This window comes from Triturus cristatus, chromosome 10 (genome assembly GCF_964204655.1).
Source record: "Triturus cristatus chromosome 10, aTriCri1.1, whole genome shotgun sequence".
NCBI classification, from domain to species: domain Eukaryota; kingdom Metazoa; phylum Chordata; class Amphibia; order Caudata; family Salamandridae; genus Triturus; species Triturus cristatus.
Genome location: NC_140593.1, coordinates 1,020,175,563 through 1,020,194,785, shown reverse-complemented (window position 1 = coordinate 1,020,194,785; position 19,223 = coordinate 1,020,175,563). Strand labels below are relative to the sequence as shown.

Here is a 19,223-nt window from a genome sequence, read left to right as displayed (position 1 = left end):
GGTTGGTACAAATTACATCAAATGGATATCAGTTGCTGTTCTTCTATTAGTGGCTATTCCAGAAACAACATCACTCATTACAGGGAAGCTTCTTTGAGGCTTGCTTAATACTTGTACATATGCACAGTTTGTGTTTCATAATTGGAATAATCCTCATTTGAAGATGATCCACTTGATCACATGCCCAAGCGGACTTTTTTATAGAGGCATCACTTATTTGGAAAAGTTTGCATCCACATAGTAGAACACAGGAACAGTATAATGTGCCAACACAACACCACCAGAATGATGGCACACTTTTTGGAGTTCCTGCACAGTAGAAATGACATCAATTGGGTCATTCAGTTGCACTTCTATAAGTGGCTTTTACAGAAGCTAGTAGGACCAGACAACTGAGCTATGCAACATCATCACTCATTACAGGGAACCTTCTTTGGGGGGTGCTTGATACCTATATACTGCCACAGTTTGTGTTTTGAAATTGGAATAATCCTCATTTGAAGATGATCCATTTGATCACGTGCCCATGTAGACTTCTTTATAAAGGCATGACTTCTTTGGAAAAGTTTGCTTCCATATAGGGGAACACAGGAGTAGTATAAGGTGCCAGCACACCACCACTTGAATGAGGGCACACATTTTGGAGTTCTGGTACAGTAGTAATTGCATCTAGTGGTCATTTGGTTGCTGACCTATAAGTGGCTTTTACAGAAGCTTCCCTGACTAGAGAACTGAGCTATGCAACATCATCACTCATCATAGGGTATCTTCTTTGGGGCTTACTTGATACCTATATATATAGGCACAGTTTGTGTTTTGTAATTGGAATAATCCTCATTTGAAGAAAGATTCCTTTACATCTCCAATTGTCCTTACCAGCAGAAGCATTGAAAACCAAGGATTGCTATGACTGCAGATGATCACTGGGTCTGTGTAGCCTCATTAAGGGAGCTGTTAGCTACAAAACCAAGAATTGTGCCCTTCATTTGTGTTAAGGAATATCTGTATGCCCTAGAAACCGCTGAGTTGACAAGGTTTGCAACCTTGAGCTAAACAACAGTTGTCATAAGTAGAAGAACATGGGGAACTGTGCGATGCAGTTAGGAAAGAAGGTTCAGAAGCCATCTGAGTGATGTCTTGCTTCTGACATAAACTAGTGAGTGGGTAGTGAGACCAGGACACAAATCAGAAGCCGTATAGACTGTGGTAGGAGGAGAGCTCAACCTTGAGGAACACAATAACACAATTTATAGGTGAGGACCCTCCGCCACGAAGACCATAAATGATTCCAGGAGACCCCCCCCCCCCCTCCCCCCCAACAATTCCATATGACATCAAATGGAACCTAGGTGGGTTCTACCTACATTACAGCTACAGCAATTTGTCTCCGGTCATTGCCAATACTTTGTGTCATGTTTTTAAGGAAAATGTCTATCAAGCACAGAGTACAGTCTGTTTTGGATTATAGTTCACAATTTTCTTTTGTCTAAGACCTGGGCAGTGTATTTTGAAGTAAGACATTTTACCCATTCAGCTCATACTGGTGCAAGAGGTCTGCAAAGATTTTAAGAACATAACTTTTTGTGAATAGGTACCTTTCTACAATGATTTCTTTGTGTTATTCCATTGCACTTTGAATATTGTGAATGCTGCATGTGGGAGATTGATCTAGTGACAGCAGAAGGAACGCCTAACAGGACTTTCTCTTACTTAATGAAGTTCTTTTATGCACACATATTGGAATCCGTTTTGAGACTTTACAACTGAATCCCGGAGGAGGGGGTGCCTGAATGAATGCGTTATGTTCTCAATTTTCCAAATGGAAAACCAAAGAGAAATACTCTGTAAAGACTGGGAGGGGACTGGTGTAAGAGTTCCGGGTGTTACAATTCCTCTAGACACAACATTAAGTAAGTGATCATGAGCTTCCTCGTTACTCAATAAATGATTCAGAACTTCTTCAATAATAGTGATTAAAGTCTTAAAGCTTCCCAGTCCTGGTAGGAAGAGAAAGGGGGAAGGTGCAGTCCACTTTACAGCAACATGAAATGTTAACCATGGCTGTACTGGTGGCACATTTCACTATATGTCGGCAGAGCGCATATAATTTCCCATATTTAGCCACACAACACAAGTAAAGAGGCAAGACATACAAATATCAAGATCTGAATGCATGTGATTTAGATGATTTGTTTTGGTTCCCGGGTACATCTGGAGGGAAAGAGTGCGGGTCTTCAGGCATCCCTTTCCTGCATGCAAGTTTTGAAGATATGGCGATAACCTACCATGCTTGTTCCTCTTCTGGAGATTGCCTTGTTGTGGTTTAAAGTATCATCTCAAAACTAATTCTATATGTTGTTATATATTTGAATGTGTATTCTTCAAGGGCGCTAACTTGTGGTAAAGTGCTTCTTACACCCTTTGGTCTTGAGTTATTTCCTTTGACCATTTTATTATGCTCAATATGAGATGTGTAAAATATTTGTCAATTCAATTTATCTTCCATGGTGGCTTCAATGTAGATGTTTTTACCTTATTTGTCACCAACCTGTGCTTGATGAAGCTGCTTTTTGGGTCTTTCCAATAAAAAAAAAAAATTAAAAACATAAAATTGGACACAATTCATTCTAACATGTACTTGATTGCCTCCCTATAAGGCCCGGCAGGCGTGGGGGACTCAGATGGGAGAGGCCATTGCAGATGCGGATTGGGTGAATGCATGTGAATTGGTGAGGACGGTCTCCTGTAATAACAGATTTAAGCTGCTACACTTTAACTATCTGCATCGCATCTATGTTACCCCCTTCCAGCTCACCAGGATCGATCCTGCTAGAGCGGCAAAGTGTTTGTGCTGCAGCCTGGTGGTTGCCATCTTCTTACATCTTGCTTGGGCTTGTGCGACTGTACAGGGGTTCTGAAGGGAGTGGCTACTGGCCTCACACTCTTTTACTCCCAAGGCCTGCCTGTTGGGTATGGTGGTGAGGCACAAGGGGCGGAAGGTCCCTTATAAGATTTCCAAGCTCGCACTCCTCCTAGCTAAGTGGCAGGTGGCCATAGAGTGGCTGGGACCCAGGCCGCCAAAGGTATCATTCTGGATTAGAGATGTCCTCGAGTGGGGAGGTAGCAGAAGAGCATCACTTGCACCTGTCCCGTAATGATGACAAGGCTGCTAATGATGTGCTGGCCTGGGGGTTACTACTGTATAGATTCACTGGCATTGAAGGCTCAAGCTCTGACCCTGGATCTGGCGACGGGAGGTGAAACTGTGGGTTTTGTATGCGAGTCGTGGCTGCCTGGTGTGGTTTTGATCTCTACATGCTAGTCTAGCTCTATGTCTTGGTATAAATTAAGCTGTATGTTTTCTTCACTGTCCTCATGTTATTTCACTGTATGATGACTTGAGATACTTATCATTGGAGACTGATATAGTTATTACTTATGTTGTGCAACGTATGTAACTGGATTTTTTTCTTGCACCGCTTGTGTTGTTGGTTACGCAAAAAACTAATAAATAATATTTTTTTTACTTGATTGGTAATGATGGTCTTAATTAAATTTGAAGGTCTTTGTAATAACTGCTTGTTTTAGCTTTCACAGTAGTTGGATACTAAAGCCCATTGGGGTATGCACAAGAGTAGTTGAGTACATAGTTGACACTATGTGCTTGTAGTTTCTTGCTGAGTACATCATTTGCTCTTGCTTGCAGGGTGTGCACATCCCAGGGGTTCCTCTCAAATAATTTCAAAAGATTTGAGGGGGGAGACATTGTTCACTTTGCTGGAGTAGGTATTGTGAATTGATAACAAAGAAAGATCAGCGTTAGCTATGGACTTGAGCTACAATACACTTGGACTAAGTGCCAGATGTTGTACTTGGTTATATCAGTGGGACATTTACAGCTAACAAGATATTAAGCTGCAAATGCTAACTCCTAGCATTTTTTGTAGTGTATGAAAGTGCATTGGTGTATTAATTGTTTTGGAAGAACTGGGTTGCAGCAAGCAGTGTAGGCATATTTTCAGTGTGGCATATTTAGTTAACTTATAAGTCTCTTGTAAAGTGGTATACCATATACGCAGGGCCTGTAATCTAAATGCTACTAGTAGGCCTACAGCACTGATTGTACCACCCACCCAAGTAGCTTTTCAAACCTGTCTCAGGCCTGCTATTGCAAGGCCTGTGTGTGCCAGTTCGATGGGGAAAACCACTTCCAAGCCTTAAACTCCCCTTTTATTCCATGTTACCCCTAAGGGCAGGGTGCTGTGTAGGTAAAAGGTAGGACATGTACTTTTATATTTTGCATGTCCTGGTAGTGAGGCCATCTCCTTTCATAGCTTAACATTGGGAATTCCTTAAAACACTTTAACGCTGTAATTCCTGATCAGAAAATAGTAGCTACATTATGCTTCATATCTTTGGAATGGTAATGATAAATCCTCTTCACTGGTAAAGTTGGATTTAAGAGTACTATTTCAGAAATGCCACTTTTAGAAAGTAGCCATTTCTCTGCTCTGTATGCCTTGCAGCCTGTCTCCAATGCACATCTTGGTTGGGTGACTGCTACACTTTGTGCATTCCCTCCAGACAGCCAAAAATCCAGGAAGGCTAGGTTTGGCTGAGTACCCATCTACATTCTGATATCCCTTCCTGAGAAAAAAGGGAGGAAGTGGCTGATGCTTATACTTTAATAGGTAGTGGCCTGACCTCACACAAAGGACTGATCACCCCCGACAGATACTCTGGCAGACAGGACTGGGTTGAAAGGATGCTTGAGCACTTCAAGGACCACTCTTTGAAGTCACCCCAATTTCAAAGGCACATTTGGGTATAAGTAATGGGTCTCTGACTTACCTATACAGTACACTACCGGACCTGTGAAGAACTCTATCAGTAGTAAAGACTGCTGTGCTACAAGGATTGCTACTCTGCATGACTGCTACTCTGGAAGAACTGCTTTTCTGCTTTGCTGTGCTACCGTGCTGCCTGCTGATCTCGGCTATACTGAGGACAAGGACTGGACCCATCTCACTTGAACCCAGAGTGACTCCAAGCACTTGCAGGCTCACCTCCTGTTCTGAAGTCTCACGGCCATCAAAAACTTCCTTCAGCTGTGCATCTGTGAGGCCTGCCAAGTGGTGCCAATCCAGTCCTGGGCCCTTGAAAGTGAGCTTCTGCTGTGCAGAACCAGCACAATCGTCACAGTGAAGACTTTTCGCCGATCTGAACCCACGCATTTCCCTTCAACGCTGACGCAGGAGCTGATAGATGACATCGCTTCGACGGACCGCATGGCTCGACGGCGACACATTGCCTGCATCATAAAGAGGTTTGTTGAAGCCTTCATCGCCGACGCGGATCGAAACCGACGCATTGAGTTTTGAACAGGGCTGCTTGCTCCATCCAAGGTACTTTTTCAGTGGGACCTGCGTGAGTCCTGTTGCCGGCCTGCCCTACATCACGGTTGGCTTGAACTTTAGATTTTCCCCGGTCCTGCGCGACCTCCAGTAGCCCCATAGCGCTATTTGCTTCAAAGCACTACTTTTTGATTTATTGTTGAAAAATTAATGACTCTGGTTCTACTTATTTGATTTTTGTCGTGTGGTCTTGTTTTACTCATAAAATTATCTATTTTTCTAAACCTGTTTGGAGTCTTTTTGTGGTGTCTTCTTTGTGTTACAGTGTGTGTTTGGTGCACAAATACTTTACACATTGCCACGTTAGATAAGCCTGACTGCTCTGTGCCAAACTACCAGAGGGTGATTCACCGCACAGGTTATCTTTTAGTGTGTATCTAGCTTCCCCTGACTAGAGTGGTGGTTCCTGCTTCGACAGGGTGCAAACCTCTCCCAACCAGAAACCCTGGTTCTAACACATATTATGGTAACTTGCATTGTCATAAATCAAGGGGAACCCTTCATTTAAAGTTTTTCAAACTAAAAATGTACTAGACGCATGAGTAACACATGTATTAAGCTTCCAAGTGGCATATGATTTTTACATGTGCCTGTTTATCTCTTTTCAGCCACGAAACGTTTTCTTACATGGACCAGATTTACATGTGCGAATTGGAGATTTTGGACTTGCCTGTAGAGATATCATACAGGATGAAACAGTGCCCTGGTCAAAAACAGACATGATAAATGGTAATTTCATTAATTTTGAAAAAGTGAATGAATCTTTTCTGAAACTGTTGTGCGTTTTTGGATTAAATACCAAACACAAGCATGGATTAATGAGGCTACTTAATTTCTGCCATGGTGGATGTACATTTCTGCCAAAGACTTCCTTTGAAAATATTGCCCTATTCTATTCCTCACAATATTAAAGTGTGGCAGTCAAAGTTCCAAATGATAAATATCACTTTTCTTAATAACTGATTTTGTTGTTTAGGTTCAACACATACCTCAGGAGTCGGTACTAGTCTGTACGCAGCACCAGAGCAGCTGCAGGGATCCCACTATGATTTCAAGGTAATGTATCGATTGAGGAAGTGCTTTAAATCATGGCAGCCCTGCATATGAGTAACAAGATCTAGAGCTAACCCACTATATGTTAATGCTAACTAATGGCAAAAACAAAGTCTTCTAAATATTTTCAAATAAAAACAATGCTAACAAAACCAGTGCATCACAGTGTGTGGCAGGCGCGCAGCGGCCATTGGGCTGACAGGGCTTCAGCATCCCCCGTCAGGTGCTTTGGACCGGGCTGGGGCTGCTGGCCCGTGACCCAGGGTATTGCACTGGCTGCCTCTGTATTTGTTGTTTTTTTTGTTTTAGCAGCTTCACCTGGCGAGGCCTTTCAATGCTTAATCACTGCAACTCCTGCAAGACAACAGGGAAGAGATGGGCTTGAAGTTAGGCAATTGGTGTGAAGTTAAGGCAGATCTCCCTGTCCAGGAATAAACAGGGTATCCTGCAAAACACACTAAAACAAGCATTGGCATAGCCAATAGGTCTCGCCTTTCTGGATTTGTACGTTTTTAGCTAGACCTATTGACTTTGCCAATGTCTAAAAGTGCCTTCAGAGCCAATTCCAGCAGTGAGGGCAGGTGGGAGTCTGACAGAGCTCATAAAAGCACAATCAAAACAAAGAGTAAGATTTACAGGTCTATTTGCAATGTTTTGAGCACTCTAAATGTAAATGCGGGGGGAGCAGCTGTGCGAGTGCCTTTCCATGTGCTGGAGACACCTAGCAGCACCACTACAAAGGGAGTACCAAAAACAAAACCCGTCGGATGTGCGTGTTTGAATCCAAATGCAACAACTAATATATGGCAAGTTTTTATCAATTCATTTTCTACCAGTACCGCAGGTCCAATGAACGAACAAACCTAATCTGAGCTGCAGACACAGAAATCCGATAAAGGAGAAGAGGTAATGATACATGAATACACCGTATCTCAAGAATGTCTTTCTTAGCCCGAACTCACACAGCTTCCTGCAAAGTAGGACCACCTGCTTTGATTCACGACCCTGTTAACCTAGGGAGGAATTGCTTGTGAGTAGGCCAACACTGCTATAGAACTGTCAGTCACAGGGACCTTGGTCTGAAAAGCCCGCCTCTCGAGCCTGCACAGATTGGAAATGTGTCAAGCGGGGAGAAAATCTTCAGCACAGACCCCAGCAATAATCTGAAATCTCACACACTTGCAAAATAACGGATCTTTATTAGGTCATTCAGTTTGAAACAACGATAGGAGACACATGTTTTCTACTCAAATTACTTTATAAACATAGCGTTCTATAGTAAGCATTGTTTACTGTAAACAGGCAAGTATCCTGTAGAAAAGGGCCTAAATGTTCCCCCTCCAGATAACAACATGGATGCTGCATTTGCGTGATTCTTTGAGCGAGAAGTCAAGATATGGCCAGAGGTGGCCAACCAAAAAAATCAATTGATGATGTTCCCTGGGAGTGAACCAAGAACTGAAAGGCGGGACAGATGCTCTATATTAACCAACCAGAGAAAAGGAAATTGAAAAAAAGCACAACTAACCAACCAAAAGCTGTGGGCATGTCCAGAGTCCCTGATAGCCCATATATTGAATACAGCATGCCTCTCAGAGCAGTGGATTCGCTGCCCAGGCTCGACCTAAAAAGTAAGGGAATAAGCCCCATCCACAATGGGCATTGCGTCCTTTGCACAGACTAAAGGGAGGGGGTGGTGGGTAAATTTAAAAAGGAAAGATGATACATGTATATCGGATTGCCCCCTTTTTCATATTCTTTATGGGCACTGAGCTTGTATTTGATGAAAAATTGATGTATGCCTTTTATTTCCCAATTCTGCCTCCGTTAGCTTTAATAATCATTTAGGAATTATGTGTATTGTTCGGAAATGATTTAGACACGATTAGCTGTTTAAATCTTTTATTTGAAGCAGGAATGAATACCAGCTTTTGTTGAAGTTTCAGGTTTTTGTTTCTCGGCCTTAACTTGAAAATACCATCCATTTTACTAGCACATTGTGCAGGTGGCACTTCTATGGGACAAGTATATCATGGGGATAAAAACTGGATGCCGGTGGGGCACAGCGACTGAGAGAACAAGCGATAACAAGTAACTGGCCGAGGGAACGAGGAAGGGGGAGAGCGGTGTGCGATGGGCAGAACCAGCAACAGAAGATGAGAGGCTGGAGAGAGGTGACAGAGAAAGAATAGAGCATCGAGGGGAGAGGTGGATATTGGAGAGTTTATAACAAGTAGGAAAAAATAAAACAAGAGGGAAGAGAGATGTAGATGTAAACAACATTGAACCATTGTGATTGAATGCAACACTGCATACAGGATTGTACACTGATACAATCCTGAGCCCATACTAAGAAGTCTTCAAGAAGTGTCATTCAAAAATAAACGAGCACAATGTTCTTGACTATATGCAGCAGAAATATCAAACAGCATGAACATGATGAGACTTCCATTTTGAACAAGATGTAGTTGAGGCCAAGTTAGCATAAGATAGGAAAAACTGCACTTTAACAAGTGTATTACAATTGTTACAAAGTCCATAGTATCGTATCAGTGTACCCATGTGAATTCGAGTGTAGATTTGTTTGTCATACTATTAGAAATGCACATTCGTAATTAACACACAAAAGCTTCTTCACCTTCTAAAAGTATTTTGACCGGCCTTCGGTGTTTTACCCCATATTATTTGTCTCTAATTGGTGCTGAAACTAGAATTTGAAGCAGAAATACCACCTGGGCATTAGCTTGCTTAATCTTCCCGACGGCCCCCCGCGCCTAGACACCCTTACGGGTGATTGTTCGCGCTTTACAAATGTGGATTATTATTATTATTATTATGAGTGCACTGCCTGAGTGCATTTATTAAAGTTATTCTAATTGAAAGGCGGCCCAAAGTGCAGCGTAAAGTTGCCTCGTGCAGCTGTACAGAGTGCCATGGATACCCTGCTGAAACTAGTCACTAGCCTAGATTGAATAAATTAATGTCCAAGCTACTAATAAAAATCTGTAGAGCAGTATTCTGGTCATGCCAGGATACGCTTTATCCACCATTGAACCCAAGGCTTTCTATAATAAACTACAGCTAATGCTTGAAAGTAGTCCTCTTGCATTGGCCACCAACTAGTACTCAAACTAGGTGGGCATTTGAGAATACCACATATAGGGCTGTTTCTCTCAAGTGTGCCATTAACATGGTAGCTAGCTAGTGCTCTGCAAGGGGCAGTATGGTAATGTGATCTTCAGGGTGCAAATGGTGGACAAGCCTCAAGGTACTCTGTCATAAGTGCTAAGTTCCCACCTCAGACCCTTGTCTGGTTTTGAGTAGCAAACCACAGTACCAGGTAACTGTACTGTGCTATGGGTGCCCACCCACTGCTTCCTCCCCAATTCATCAAGGGGCAAACCTCCCTAGGACCAGACAGCACCCCCTCTGTCTGTGGGCTCAGCTGCCTCCTGAAGGGCTAAGAGCTCCACCTTTAGGATTTTCAGAAACTGGGCTGATAACTGGGTCGATTTCCTCCTTTAAACAACATAATTCGACTTCATTGGGGCTCTTGTCCTCTTGCCATTATGTTGTGCATCATGCAATTCCTAACATGGTTGTCATTTAGCTGCCATGCTTAATCATTGGTATTAGAAGTGTAAATGTCACAGTTCACAAATCGAGTGTCTTCTTTCTCATTGTGTGGTTGGTGCAATACGTGCGCTGTGACTGAAGGACTGTAGGAGGTCAGTCCGATCCAATAGATCTCCTACTGGTTTACACCAGTTAGTGTGTGCAAAGGACGGCAAGGGCTTTAAAGCAAGTTTTGGTGAAAGATGATTCTAGGCTTTTACTTTGGGTTTAATTCTGTTTGCCACTGGAGGAGAAAAAGCATATTATTCTAGCTGAGCTCAAGTTGTATGATTTATTTTAAATGGGTTTTACATAGGAGGATGCTGCTGGAGGTGAAGTGAAGTTTTGTACAGGTTCTGTCAGTGTTTTCTATGCAATAAACAGTGCATTTTGGTCTGTCGGGTGTGTTCCTTTGTGTGGTGATGCATATACAAGACATCCTAGTCTTGTGTACTGCCTCTGTAGACTTGGCAAGTCATAGCACATCATGTTCAGTGCCTGTTGGTGCAGGTTGAGACTCTTAATTCCTCTGTACTTTGAACTGCAGAAGGGCATTAAATGGTGGCTATATTTGGGGGGAAGAGGGAAATAATGCTTACTGGTGTCTCTGTGAATCGAAGATTATGCATCTGATATCTGACCATGATGAAAGCTTGTGTACTTGGCTGAAGATGTGCTTTGCATTTGCCCGCCTTTGCTTCTCAGAATACCAGTTGTCATTTGCATTTGGTTGCCAGTGGTTAATACATGCTAGTGTACCCCTTGTTTACAGCTACCAAAAGAATGAGTCTCCTAGTGTCCTCATCTGTACCACATGTACCACCCTTCTCGCACAAAGGTGAACATGCACCCCCTGTGCTAAGTCTGGGGTGTAGAGCAACATAGCAGACACCAAGATAGTGAACACATGAACAGATAAGAAGCCTTCAGAGCTATAGTATTTTTTGGGGTCATTATCACTGTGTGTGTGTGAGCCATAGTGGTCATAAATAAAGATTTGAGAGACTGCTTTATTGATGTGAATGGACCAAGAGCAGCGGTGTATTCTTAAATGTCAATTGTGAGTATATTCTCTGTTATGCTTGACTGGGAGAGAGAGACTACACCTCACAAGCTTCCATTGCTTCTTTTTTCTCTGAGGGGGAGGAGGAGTGCCCACTGCTGTATTTAGTGCACCCATTACACCTGAAGTGCAGGACACTGGCTTGGTCTCTCCCCCTACTGTGGCTACGGAGGGGGGTGCCTTATACGCTATGGTGGTGCGAAGGTTGGGTGAAGTCTTGGACCTTCAGTTTCCCTTGGTGGCAGTCAAGAACAACACCTTGACTGAGGTGCTTCAGCTAGGAGTTGCCCCCTCCGAACCTTTACTCACATTTAATAAAGCCCTTTTCAATGTCATACTCGGGAGCTGGTTAAAGCCCTACACAGTGTGTCCTGTGCACAGGACAATTGCCCGCCACCATCGCCCCACTCTAGGGGACCCCAGTTTCCTCACCCAGCACGCCATCCCGGAGAATTGGTTGGTGTTCCAAGCCTCCTCTTCCAGAATCAAACCTGGTGCGTTCCCTACCACTCCACTAAATGGGGAATCCAAGAGGCTGGATACCTTCTGTAAGAGGATGTTCTTTCCCACAATCCTAGCACTGCGGTCGGTGAACACAGTGTGCCTCATAGGCCGATACACCCATACGATCTGGGTCTTGGTTGCGCAAGTGCTCCCCTTGGTCTCGGAGGAGACCCAAGCGATACTGTTGCAGGCAGTTGCGGACGGCAGGGACGCAGCAAAGTTGACCATGGGATGTGCACTAGATACGACTGACTTGCTTGGCAGGGTGCTTTCATTGTTGGTGGTTTTTAGGCTCCTCTCTGGTGGAGAACCACTGGCTTTTCTAGGATGTCCAAGCTTCGCTAATGTACATGCTCTTTGTTGGCTCCTGCCTTTTTGGTAAGAAGGGGGCCCCTTGCCAACCCCAGTCCGTCTTCTGCCCCTTTTGTGGCTACAGAAGGGGCTTCCAACCACATTAATTCCCTCCCACCCGCCAAGGCCAACAGGCTTCACAACCATTTTGTGGCCGATGACGCGGTTCCCACAGACAACGTGGGACATCTATGCAGAGGTTGGGCCAGTCCACCACACCCCTGGCATTCGACTCCAAGCCCCTTTAGTTTGCCCTCTTTCCACCACAGGCATCTAGTGGGGGAAGGATACGCCATCACCCACCCCACTGGCAGTCGATTTCGTCCGATAGATGGGTTTTTCAGATAGTCCAAAGGTACTACTCCATCCCCTTTCTGGACTCACCTCCACCCATGTTTTCCACTTATGACTGGCTGACAGAGAACCAACTCTCTTCATTCCATTGGGAAGTGTTGGTTCTCTTGCCAAGGGAGTAATCGAGAGGGTGTCAGCATCAGAAGTTGGTTATGGTTGCTGCCCCCACTACTTCCTGGTGCCCAAGATGGACAGAGGCCTTTGTCGTATCCTAAACCTGGGAGAGGTGGAGATCAGAGGACTCTAGTCTCCAACAGAGTCTGGGCTTCACATCAACCTGCTGGAGCTATGGGCGATCTGGTTGGTATTGAAAGCCTTTCTTCTTTCGATAAGGGGAAGGCTGGTGCAGGTGTTCTCAGACAACACCACTACCATGTGATACTGCAACAAACAGGACAAGGTGGTTTCATGGACCCTTGTCAAGATGCCCTGCGTCTCTGGACATGGCTGGAACATCAGGACACTTCCCTGGTGCATCAACACTTAACGGGCTCTCTGAACGCCAGGGCGGACAAACTCTGCTGCCAATGCCTAGTGGAACACAAATGGCATCGTAATCCGCAGGTGTTGCAAGGTCCTTAAAGAGTGAGGATAGCATGGGTTAGATCTGTTTGTCACCACCGAGAACTTGCAAAGTCAGCAGTTTTGCATGCAGGAGTTTCACAGGCGCCTTTCGCTTAAAGATACTTTTTATCTCGAGTGGTGCTTTAGCCTCCTTTGTCTTTCCACCAATACCACTCCTGCCCAGAGTTCCCAAAAAGATCAGAAATGACCGGGCCCACGTTATTCTTGTGGCTTCAGATTGAGCATAGAGAGTCTGGAAACCCGAACTATTGAGCATGGGCATCATTCCTCTGGTCAGGGGGCCCTCTTCATGAAGATCTTATGTTGCAGCAACAGGGGAGTGTTTTACACCCTTACCTGATCAACCCTCCGACAGTTGACAGCCTTCGACCTTCCCCCTGAAGTCTGTGATGTTACTCTGGCAGCCATTAGTCCTTCCACAAAGACTGTATACACCTGCCTCTAGGACAAAATTGTGGCGTGGTGTGGATATAGGAACATTAACTCTCTTTCTGCACCACTTTCTCAAGTTCTACTGTTTGTTCTCTCCTTGGCCCAGCAGGAGTTTGCTCTGGGCACAGTTAAGGGCTATTTATCAGCCGTTTTTTGCATTTTTGCAGTTCTTGGCCCAACCTTTTTTGGTTAAGTCACCCGTTGTGACGAGTTTCCTCAAAGGGCCACAACACATGTTTCCTTCCAGGCCTTTTAGCATGCCCCAATGGGACTTAAATTTGGTTCTGAACTTTCTGATGTGAGCTCCCTTCGAGCCGCTGCACAATTGTCTACTCTGGTTGTTAACCATCATGATGGCTTTCCTTGTGGCCACAACATTGGCCTGGAGAGTCAGCGAACTTCAGGCACGTTCTATGCAGCCTCCTTATATCACCTTTTATCTAGACAAGCTGGTTCTTCAAGCATGTGCCTCTTTTCTTCCGAAGATTGTGACACCCTTTCACCCAGGCCAACACAACACCTTGCCTACCTTCTTTGCTCTGCCTCATCCTTATAAGGAAAAGGAGAGACTCCACTATTTGGACCCAAAAAGAGCATTGTTGTTCTTCATTGATAAAACCAAAGAGTTCTGGGTGGATGATCAACTCTTCGTAGGGTATGTTGGAGCTAAGGAAAGGGCTGTGCAGAAACAGACCATCCCATGTTGGATCGTGCTCCTCAAAGAAATCTGCTACGCATTGGCCAAGAAGCAACCTTCTGGGGCTTGCATGCTCATTCCACCAGAGCGAAGGCTGTGGCCACTGCGTTCGCTCGTGGAGTCACTGTCCTAGACATCAGTCAGGCAGCTACGTGGGCATCTCTGCACATGTTTACCAAGTACTACTGCCTGGACAGTCCGGTCCATCATGAAGGGCTCTATACCCTTTCAATTCCTCCGGCCTTTTTAGTCTGAATCTGTTTTGCAGACTCGCCTCCAGGGAGGCATTGCTTGGGTATCTATTTTAAGGTAAGTAATTCCGCGGCTAGAAGTCTATCCGATGAACAAGTTACTTACCTTCGGTAACACTTTATCTGGTAGAAAAGAAACAAAAAGGTTGTGGAATACAATCGCCGCACACTGTTAGTTTAAATAGTTTGTTGCTAGTGCTCACTCTTCGGGTCAACCGTTAAGAAACCCGGCATTAACAAAATGGACAATGTTGTGGGTTGAGGAGCACAATAATCTTAAATGAACACAATTCTCAAGTATTTAAAGCATAGAACATGTCATGCATTCATTTTAGAAATATCTATTAGTAGGGAAACAAAACAGTCACTTCTTTCTTATACAAAATAATACTCTTTGCGTCCTTAGTTTTTATCTTCTTTTATTTGTGCATACAAGTCATACGCGTTTCGTCCCAAACTCACAGGACTTCTTCAGGGCTAGAGTTAATTTTTGGATAATCCAAATTCGCAAAACTGAGCAATGTCAATCAATCCAGAGGTTAAAACAGTCCATGTGCAATAGGTGCGTGATCCATAACAATAGACTGCATCAGCAGAACTGCGTATTCCTGCAGTACGTTTATTCGTATGTACGGATCCAATTTCTCACACAATTAGACTCGGGTTTTTTTAACCCACCTTCTCCGTAGCCATTCTCATAGGTGTTGCCAGAGTACGGCTTGTACACCCATCTTGATATTTCCTTTTGGGTCCTTGTGCCCACGTCCCCAAACGGCAAAGAGAACCCTATTCGGGTGTTCAGTATTATCTTGTCGATCCGGATGTCCCATTTCGCTTCCAGTTAGCATACCCTACCCAACCTCTGGTACCATCTGTTGGCCCAACAGCCCTTGCCAGCCCACGAACGCCCTTCGAGCTGCTGTGGCGCCTGAATTGTCTCCTGCCCCCAGGCTTGTGACCCCCAAGTGTAGCAGGGAGGGAGAGCATTGGAAAGGCACTTCAATGCTATTCTAATGGCAAATTATGCACTATACTAATACAAATTAGCAATAATAATTTAGTGGTATTGATTTCATTATCCTCCAAAGGGTGAAAGGCGGAGTCTTAACCCTTGCCATCTAGGAACCAGTGACCGATTCCTCACACGTGTGCATAGTGGGTGCTCAGCTGACGGAGGGGAATACATTGTCAATGACATGTCCTGATATTTTCAGCACTGATTTAATTGAGTGCCGCAGTATCTGCAACTTTAAAATTCAGTCTGCACGCGCGCTGGTGAATGAATTTGTACGCAAATTGCTCAGTGTACATTGCTTTGTAGTAAATTAATGTATTGTGTGACACCACATTCATGTCTCTTGAACGGATATTTCTGTTGTTTTATCATGATGTTGTTTTCTGAGCTGCGCGGCACAGGGGATGCCCTCGTTTCTTTTCTTTTTTTTGCATCTTCAGCCCGTGCATTAACTCGTAAAATGTCCGAGTTAGTGCACGTACTTCTGACAGTAGAGCTCGGAAACACAGGGCAGTAAGTTGCCTCCTCGTGTTTCCGAGCTCCGCTGCCGCAAACACATGCACTCACGTGGAGAGTTTGGTGAATTAATGCGCTGAGGAGTGAAGGCGCGAAAAAGAAACTCCGCCACATTGTGCGCCGGCAGCGTGCAGAACTGGCATCACGAGACAGCCCCTGTTTTCACACACTGTGTGTACAAAGCGTGCGCGTTACTTTTTAGACGTCATTTCCTGTATTTTCTCTTGCAGTCGGACATGTACAGCGTGGGTATGATTCTGCTGGAGCTCTTTCAGCCTTTCGGCACAGAGATGGAAAGGAACGAGGTGCTGACCGCCTTGAGAAACGGCCAGGTCCCTGCTGCTTTCAGCGAGAAGTGGCCGGTTCAAAGCAAGTATGTCAAATTGCTAACACGCACGGTATCTTCCCAGAGACCATCAGCAGCCCACCTCCTGGAAAGTGAACTATTTCATAACACAGAAAATGTAAGTTGGGCGTTCAAATGCAAGTTTTTGTGGAAACATGGAAGTTAAAAAGTGTACATGTGTGTTCGAATGTCGTCTCTTGGCCTATTGCAGGGCCCCCAGCTTGGGATAGGAAGTGTGGGTGAAGCAGAGATATAATGCATGGTTTCCAGATAACGGTATCAAATTTAGAAGAAAAAAAACCATTCCGAAATGTATGAGCTTCTTCTATAGGGTTTATTTTTTTATTTATTTTTTGATGGGTAGGCGAGATTCCCCAAACATTTCCATTTTAATAATTTATTTATATTCTATAAAGCACCAGCTAGTGACTGGCAGCTACTTCGTAGGTCTGGTGGGTGTTGTTGATGCACAGTCCAGTAGGATAAAAGATGAAAGGTTTAGGTATTTTATTGAACCCAATCACCAGCTGCTAAAACTGTTCTCCAGCGGGCCCAGTCACTTCTAAGATGGGATAGTCCCGGTGGACTACTGAAGACATGGGAAGTTCTTTTTGAAGTGGCTTGTTTTAAGTTTTTTCTTGAATGCGGAAAGGTTTGGTTGGTTGAACTGGACTCGGGGCATTCCAATTGTAAGCTCCCAACACGTGAGTCGCTCAGACTCCGGTTATCATACGTTCAAATTCTGGCCTGAGCAAGCAGATTGACCTTTCTCGATCTAAGGCTGTGTGGTTTATGTCTAGAATCTCCCACGTATTTTGGGCCACTTCCAACCATTGCTTAAAGACTGTGCAGAGAAGTTTGAACTTTTGTCTCTAGGCCACTGGGAGCCATGTGGGACGTAGCGATGTGACACGAATTCTTTGTTAGGGCACAGTTTGGTTGATTGATTTTGTAGTGTCTGAAGTGACATGTTCCCTCCCCTTAATACAGTAGGCATTTCATAAAACAGGGCTGTGTTGAGTTTGATGCATTGTTAGAGGCGTGGTTCGGAGAAGACCCCGTTTTAGCAGTGCACCACTTTCCTTATCTTACTTTGATTCACTACATCCAGGCACCACACCTGAGGATGTAAGCAAGCCCCTGAAGACTGGCTCCCACTTTAGAATTATTTGGTGCTGTATTGTACCTAACATGGGATGGGGTACCACTCTCCCCCAACATGTTGAACTAAATATGAACCCCTTACTCGCCATAGCATGCACCAGTACTTTAAATATAGTGCTTGTGTTGCCTAGTGAAGTAAATAAAACCTGTTTTCATTTGGGTGGGCATTCTATTAAATGAGGGTCATAGACATCATTTCTGAACGGACTTTAATAAACAACTGTCCACACCCTATGTTTGGGTGTAAACCTTCTTTAAGCCTTTAACAGGCAGCTACAAATAGTCATGCCAAAGGCAGTGTCCGTGCCAAACTTTATACATATTTGCTTTTGTGCCTCCATCTGCCCATTTCCATCTTCATGTACATTATCGCCAGTAAATACTGTATGTAACTCAGTTTGAGTTATTTCTATTAAGAATCTTAAAATTCACCTCAGACGTTCATTGGTAGAATGTCTCGCTGTGTTCCAGCTGGCTGTGTTACAGAGGTCTTTAGTGAATACATAGTACTGATAGATTGCTGTTCCGTTCTGTGAACAGGTCTTTGTGAGCATGCTCTGCTCTTCCTATTCCTGTACAGGTCAGTCTACACCTATGCTTGCACACCCAGTCATCTAGACCGTCAAGGTAAAGGCAGACTAGTCCATTAAGTCTTATAGAATCATTCTGGTTAAGAATTTATTTTTTCTCCCTTTTCACCTCGAACCACATTGCTAAGATTTTTGGGACTCTTCCAAAAGATTACAAGTGTACCAAAAAAGTAATGAGTAAATTGTTGCTTACTGACCAGAACAATGTTTCTCCTAGATGCAGGGTCTTTTCACGCATTTTCATTGATTGAAATAGCTCAAAAAGTTAACCTTGACATTAAAATATATCCTATTCCAGAATATGCTGCCAGTTGCACCATATGTACCCAGGTAGGCCATATGAGACTGCCAGTATCATCAAAAGTGTTGTCAACCCTGCCAATGATTACACAAGGCCTCCACCTTCCATTCCAGAAGAAGTATTCCTAACCACAATTGATAAAAATCTGTAATTCAAATGTATAACAACAGCGGAGATTAACGAGTGAGGAAGGAACTGTAGAACGAAAATGTATCCACAGAAAACATGGGTGTTGAAAGGCAAACTTATTTCACGTCCTTTTGCAGTACCTTTGACAAGCATTACTGTTATTAATGTGTGCTTCTTTGTGAGAGTCAACTTGATTGTTTTGCCAAACCATTTTAATAAGGTTAAAGCTTGAATGAATTAAACCTTATTTCTATGAAGAATATATCTTACAGTGGATTTACGCTCATTTTTTTCCTATGTAGGTTATTAATAATCTTCAGAAGAAAGTGGTGCAGCAGGAAGAGGAAATTGAAAAACTGAAAGAGAGAATACAGCTCCTTCTGCGTGAAAGAGATGAGCAAAACCTTGTAAAGCCAGAGAATTCAGTTTAAAGGCTTATTACTTTGAAATTGTCTACTGTGAAAATGTGTAATATGTAGAGGTTGAGACTGAGGTTTCCGATGTATTATAATTAATATTTATTTTAATGTGATAATTATTTTAAATATTTAACATTTTTATAAAAAACAATAAAAGTATAATTTGATCTACTTCTATCCACTTTGTATTCTGTTTTGTATCTGTAGCACAGCAGCATCTACTTGGTCTATATGTTGTTGTTGCATTTAGAGCTAATAATGAATGTCTGGGAAATCTTAACTTGCAGACCTTATAAAAGGGATTTACACGCACCCCAGTACCTGCCAATGCAATCTAGTGTCTAGGATGTGTCCCCATTAGTACTGATACTGCATGATCGCCTTCTTCCATGCTTAATCTAATGGTAATAACTTTCAGTTATTA

General features: G+C 43.6%; 1 protein-coding gene across 1 annotated transcript in view; it reads left to right on the top strand.

Annotated features, from left to right (window-relative positions):
- EIF2AK1 (eukaryotic translation initiation factor 2 alpha kinase 1) overlaps positions 1-18,976 on the top strand; it is a 326,533-nt gene extending 307,557 nt beyond the window's left edge. The window contains exons 12-15 of the mRNA XM_085629019.1: positions 6,023-6,143; positions 6,391-6,470; positions 16,081-16,314; positions 18,683-18,976. Coding sequence (XP_085485145.1) covers positions 6,023-6,143; positions 6,391-6,470; positions 16,081-16,314; positions 18,683-18,811 — 564 coding nt within the window. The 3' untranslated portion in view covers positions 18,812-18,976. The remainder of the gene's footprint in view (positions 1-6,022; positions 6,144-6,390; positions 6,471-16,080; positions 16,315-18,682) is intronic.
- The last annotated feature ends 247 nt before the right edge of the window (positions 18,977-19,223 follow it).